Source organism: Gossypium raimondii, chromosome 9 (genome assembly GCF_025698545.1).
Source record: "Gossypium raimondii isolate GPD5lz chromosome 9, ASM2569854v1, whole genome shotgun sequence".
Lineage (NCBI taxonomy): Eukaryota > Viridiplantae > Streptophyta > Magnoliopsida > Malvales > Malvaceae > Gossypium > Gossypium raimondii.
The window spans coordinates 40,525,276-40,531,881 of record NC_068573.1 but is presented as its reverse complement, the minus strand read 5'-3'; the positions used below and the strand labels follow the sequence as shown (position 1 = coordinate 40,531,881).

At 33.8% G+C, this 6,606-nt stretch overlaps 1 protein-coding gene across 1 annotated transcript; it reads right to left on the bottom strand.

The window, feature by feature from the left end:
- Positions 1-796: 796 nt before the first annotated feature.
- Positions 797-4,056, bottom strand: LOC105799700 (hypothetical protein). The gene is made up of 3 exons (XM_012630377.2): positions 2,707-4,056; positions 2,023-2,209; positions 797-1,527 (listed from the first exon to the last, which is right to left on the bottom strand). Exons 1-3 carry the CDS (start codon positions 3,547-3,549, stop codon positions 1,034-1,036), a joined length of 1,524 nt encoding a protein of 507 aa, XP_012485831.1. The 5' UTR covers positions 3,550-4,056; the 3' UTR covers positions 797-1,033.
- Between the last annotated feature and the right edge of the window lie 2,550 nt (positions 4,057-6,606).

Below are 6,606 nucleotides of genomic sequence, written 5' to 3'. Positions count from 1 at the left end.
TAAAACTCCATAGCAGTTTCATATATAATGCCACCATTTAAGCTAAATTCCGGACTCCACATAAATTCCCAAATCAACAGCTAATCTAATCCTATCAAAACTAATCACTATTTTCCCCCACTAGAATTGAAAAGTAAAAAGAAACAATAGGCAAAGATGTCAAAAACAAATTCGCAAAGATAATAATAAAGAAGCGCGCACCATGCCTTGGCTGTATTTCCAGAAGTGGACTCAGAGAAAAATTATCCTCCTCACTGACCTTCCCTTCATATCAGTACCTTTTCTTCCGCACAAACATCACAATAATAAAACCCATCATCTGAAACCAATTCAAACTCGGTAGACTAGAGATGGATACAAAAATCAAACCTCACGCAACAAGCAGCTTTGGGCATCGCCATAACGCATCCACATGAACCATCAACAAAGTTAACACTATTTTGAGATAATTTGACAAACATCATAAATTTAAGGATTAAAAAGAACAAATAAAAATTAAATGAATAATTAAAATGATTTTTTTGGATAAAATTGAGTGCCAATAACTCAAACTAATTAATGATATTTACTCAAAAACGAAGCAAAAACAAATTAAAAGGGCCAAATCAAATTATAATTTTATGGTAGTAAAATGTACTTTTATCATTTTAATAATCTATATCTTTATATTTTTAAAAGATTAAATCAAATTTTTATTATTTTTAAGAAGACTAAAGTATAATTTTACTTTACTAATTTAAATTTTTAAACTGCGTAAATAATTTTTTTTCCATTTTAGACCTGCCAGCCCCCACTATCTATGCCCCTGTATATATATATGAAGAGCTAGGAATTGTACATATATGTCATTAAAGCTAGGATCCAAACACCATTGAACCCTGTAAATACATGATTGAATATACATAATACCCAGCTTTAAGCATATAAGTCATACTATACTCAAATTATTATATGGCTTTGAAGGGAAACCATATTTATTTTGTTTTTGGACACGATGACATGATCCTAGCTGAGCTTCAAAATTTGTTCCGAATCAAACTCGGGTTGAGGAGGAAACTAGTTCTTCCGACAATTCTTCCATCAGTAGTCCGAAGATAGCGTTTTCGACTTCTAATGCTGTCTCTCTAATCTGCAATTCACTTCTCTTCCAACCATCAACCTCTGATCTTCTCAAATCTTGTCCCACCATCATGTCTATGGTGTTTGATTCCACCTCCTTCCATGATTCCAGCCTCTGCCTAACCCTTTTAGCTACTGCTTCTCCATCACCGTAGCAGCTTTGTTCCGTCTCTTCCTCCCCGATAAGATCGGTTACTAGCCTTTTCATGCCTTCTGGGACATTGTGGAAGCTTGTTTTAACTACTTCTTGGACCATGCCATCATCACATGAACCTGATTCATGCTCATTATCATCATCATCATCATCATCTTGCTCTTGTTCTAACATTCTTTTCTCAAGTTCAATTGGATCCAATTCGGCAAGTTTCTCAAATCTACGAAGCTTGTGCAGTAGCTGTTGCTTTGTTCCTGGTGATCATAACAACAAAAACCCAAGAGGACATCAATACACTGCTGATTATAATGAACATAGATTCAAACAATGACAAATGGGTAACCTAAGCTTTGTTATATGCCTATATTTGCATCAGAATTCAATTCAAGTCGAGTTTAAAAGCCATTTGCCTCCTTTGCTCAAATGTCAGACAAGATTTAATTAAATGGATTGAATCATCAGAAGCATAAAGTTTTCAAAAAACAAAGTGTGACGAGTAAAAAAGTACAAGCATAGTTGAAGATGTGGGTCACACATTAAGTTATGACAACAAATATTGATGCCTGCTTCATCAACTCCTCTCATGTTAGCTCAACTTACAAACTAAAAATCAAAAATGGCAGACAAAATTTTCATGGATCCCACACTCACACACACACGCATACCATCATATTTAAGATGTCTATCTTTATGAATCAAATTAAACTTATGCATTGAATACGGAATAACAGAGATTGAAGAAAACATACTTTGTACAACTGCATAGCTGCATTCAAGATCAAAACTGTCGTTCCCATCATTATCATCAACATTCACATGTCTATCGTCATCGTCCTCGAATGGAGGGTCCAGAACAGATACAGGGCTGAACTGTTCTTCTTCTTCTACTACTTGCGCTTTCTTTAAGCTCTCTACTTCATTATAACTTTCCTTGTCCTGTCACAATCCAATACAACAATATTCTAAAACAGGGTTTTGGTTGAAAGTTCCAAAATTTAATGGGCAATGAATTAGAGTTTATTTACGACCAAAAAATAAAAATGTTTGTCCCTCATGATAAATTACTTACTGAACAGACCCGTAATAATAATAAGATTTGCATGTCAGACACGCATGATCAACAGGACAATTAAGAAACATACAAAGAAAATGTTAATGATTAAAAAACTAAATGACATATATAACCCTCAAAACCTGTCAGAACAACAGAAACCTTCCAACAAAAAGAGGACATATTTGTCAATTCAGATCAAATTCCGGCAAAATATTTTTGCAGCCAAGTTGCCGGCAGTTCAGTCATGTCAGAGAACTCAGTCACCTGAGTCACGAGTTTACTCAAATACTCCCAAAATGAAGAGGCTTTAAACACACCCAGATTTGCAGTTTTATGGATTAATCAAATTATTACTCATGTTGCAATTAAATGTACTAACCTGTTTTTGGTGGCGACCTGGGGATGTCGCCGGCGAAGAAAAGATGGGTGTCCGGTGACCGAAAGAAGGGCTTCTTTGAAGCACAAAATGGAAAGGGCTCTCACAAGAGGGAAAAGCTGAACTATTTCCAAAAACATCTTCGGACAAGAAAATCTCTTCAAAATCCTCGGATTGGCTACAGCTACAAGAAGTATCCAAGGATTTCTCTTCATTGCTCTCTGACCAAACAGCACTGCTTGGCCTACCATTGTAAGAACATGAAAACCCCATTTCATAACCACTTTTGTCTTCCGATATTGATGTCGATGAGGACATTTTCTTCTGACTTAGATTGTTTTTGGCCACAGCTGGATCCCACCTTAAAATGTCCTTGACTGAAACTTTTGCTCCATCGTTAGCTATCTCCCGCTTTCGGTTCCTGTTACGGTGAGTTATCCTCTTCAGAATGGAGCCGAAGAAGCCAAAACCAGTGCCGCCGTTGTGGTGTTTGGTTATGGACGAAGAATGCTTTTGAATCCTGAGAGCGGCTTCCAGTAGAAGAGCTGCTGTTCTAGCTGGGATGTGAAGGAAAATGGCATTGGGACTTTTACAAGGAGATGGAAACCCCAACAATGGAGACTTCCTGGGGTCTGGCGAGTCATGGAAGGAGAAAAAGCAAGCGTTTTTGCAGAAACTGGAAGGAAATTTTGAGGTTTGAGAGATGGGTTTGGGTTTCTTCAGTTGGAGATGAGTCTGAGGTGATGGTTTCTTCAGCTGACAACGCCTATCAGCAATGTACTTGTTGAGATGAAATGGCTCTTGATCCTCCTCAAGTAACTCCTGCAAATGCTTCTGACCCATCATCAAACCAAAATTTTCAACAAGAAATGGACTTCAACAGTGGCATGAAAGAGCTGAAGAGGTTTCAACTTTACACCAGAATACAAAAAATGCAGTGCAAATATTGCAAAAAGTAGAGATTTTGAAGGAGGGCAAGCTGGCCTACAAATATAGGTAAGAGGAGAAAAAATAAAGAAATATGTAAGGAAGGAATGCGGAGAGTTCCTGATTCAAATCTGGAGAGTTTACAATATCGAGGCAACAAGTGATAAATAAATTATCATAAAATAATAATAAGATTTACACCGTAAAAAGAGAAATGGCTGCAAATTGCAGGTGTTTTTAAGGCTGTACTGAGTACTTTATCATGTTATATAAGAGAGGATCAGGTGTCCGCCTATATCTCTTTCTCTCCATTGTCGACAACATGTTTAAGCAGGGATAAAGATTAAAAAAAGAAAAAGGTAAAAAATGGGTTTGTTTTCTAGCGTTTAAAGGATCTACAACCGAAAAAGAAAACCCAGTGTTTGATTGTTTGACAGTGTCAAATAAAATATATTTGTTGAGATTGTCCCTTTTCTGCGTAAGTAATAACTGGGTGAAGACATGTGCATATGATCAACGAAAAGAAACAGGGGGAATTGCTTGCGATACAGCCTTTGTATAGGAGTTCCTATATTATGTTCCACTACAACTTGATCATCATTAAATTTTGTCTTAGTACCCCAAATATGAAATTAAACTTTACAGCTGGACACACACATTACTGGTTCTTTTCAACCTGATTAAAAAAATATACCTAAATAGACTAATCATACTGAAATGACTTCAACTACCTTAAAATTAAACTCAATTAGTAAAAACAAAACATTCAAACCCAGCGTTTGAGTATGCGCCACGTGACAGACAAGGTGGTTTTGCTCACAGATGTCCGGCTTAGAATGCGAGTTGTTGGTGGTTCCATTCCTTGGGAGATTATTTTAATTAAAGCAAGAAGCGTTGACGATCTCAAAAATATCGGGGATAATCTCACGAAAAAGTGAAAAAAAGGGAATTGAAAAGAGAGAATCTCGAGAGCCGAAGCGGAAAGAAAACGACGAAACTAAAAAAAAGTGGAGCGCGCGTGCTAACTAAGTTACAGAGCCCGGATCTTGACTCAATCTTTGACGCTCATTTCCCCTCCCCCTTTTTTTTTTCACCTTCTTTGGTTTTTTTTTTTTTTTACTGTTCAATTTATACACACCTGCGTTTGGATTTGGCTTGAGAGTTGGGTGACATAATGTTTACCCCTTCTTGTCTGAAATCTGAATTGCTTGCCACAGTTTTCTTGTATAAGATTGAGGGTCCATTTTAGTTGATGATGATATTGATTTCTTACCACTGTTTTCTTGTATAACACTGAGTTCAATTATATCTCTGATCATATTGTTAATATAGAATCTCTCAAAATTTAAATTTAATTTTGAAGTCCAACATTATTAAAAAGGGTAACCACGACATGAAAAATACCGAAATAACAAAATAAAGCTAGTATAGAAGATATCCACTACAAATATTAAGCTAAACTATATTTTAAATAAAGTTTTTCTGCTATTTGATATTTACAAAAATTTTAAAATTATGTCAAATTATAATTTTATTAACAAAATGATAATGTATTGTTAGAGTTTATGTCACTCGAATCTAGTCACTTACTGAAAGAATAAATACAGTGACAAAATAAGGGACGGGGGCGAGAGGCCGAGGGTATCATTCTATTTGATATTGATTAGAATAGAGTTTTTTTCAATCTTTAAATAGATGTAGTCGAAATTCATCTTATATCATTGATTTTTCAACATTAGTGAATTTCTTTTGCTCTGCCCGTGATTTTTTCTCGAAAGGGTTTCTACGTAAAATCTGTGTGTTTTTATTTTTCTTATTTTGCGATCATTCTATTGCCATTATCGACATCTATTCTAACATGTATGTTTTCGTTGTAATTGTTTATTGTTCATTTTAAATAGCTTTAATTATGTTTTAACTATTATTTTATATATAAAATTTTAATAATGCCTTTATTATATTGATATTTTAATTATTTATTTTATCAAATTATAATATTATTTAATAATTAATTTAATTTTGTAATAATACCATAATTCAAGATCGAAGTCAAAAATATAACTGAGCAGGATCAAAATATTAAAATATGTTATGAAGACTTTTAAAATTCTAACTTTACTCATATTTAATTTTAATTATCACTTATTTTAATTATTAAATATGTTTTAAAATAAAATTGATATAAAAGAAGTATTAAATACCAAACAAGTTAGATTAGACAGAGAAAACAACTTCATAAAATATTACAAACCTATATAAATTTTTCATAATGAAATAAAAAAAATTAATTTTTAAATATTATCACTCATCTTGCATGTGTAAAAAAATTAAAAAGAATTAAACTCTCAACCCCAAAAAATTGAAACTACCCGATTTGCGTTGCTATCTGGGAATTCATTTTTGGGTTAGATTTTTTAAACCGAATCATTTGGGAAGTAATTACACATTAAATAGAATTGTTAAGTGCTTTATTAAGATTAGCAAAATTAAAAGAGTTAACGTGTGAATACTAAAAAGTATGATTTGGAGAGCTAGAGGTCTTTAAGTTGCAAATTGCCCAAGCCCTTGATAGCACTTTACCCCTTCAAACTCATTTTCAAAGTTAACTCAAACTCCTCTTGCTTTTTCAACTTGCGATCTTAATTTCCATTGAAGCAAATTTGAAGGTAAGCCTAGTTTTCATTAAGCAAGAATCTTGACAAACTCTCTTTTCTTTTGTTTTCATGTTAGCTTGGTGCAAGAATAGGAGAAATTGGTTTTTGATGTCTTTATTCAATCTTTGATTTTTCCAGCAAGGTTAATCCGTGAATTTTAATCTCTGAAACATGATTTTTGAATTTATCTCCATTTATTTCACATTTTTGAGCATTTTTCAAGTTAGTGAAAGAAAGATTCGGTTCCTGCGTTTCTTTCTCCAATTTTCATACATCTAGGTTTGATGTAGTTAATGCATAGATGAATCAAAAAATAGTAGTA

Excerpts from the sequence above, each read along its gene's own strand:
- LOC105799700 (XM_012630377.2), bottom strand. The coding sequence starts at position 3,549 with ATGATGGGTCAGAAGCATTTGCAGGAGTTACTTGAGGAGGATCAAGAG. Across the intron at positions 2,210-2,706 it reads CAGGTCGCCACCAAAAACAG|GACAAGGAAAGTTATAATGA; the intron begins GTTAGTACATTT and ends GGATTGTGACAG. Across the intron at positions 1,528-2,022 it reads CAGCTATGCAGTTGTACAAA|GAACAAAGCAACAGCTACTG; the intron begins GTATGTTTTCTT and ends TATGATCACCAG.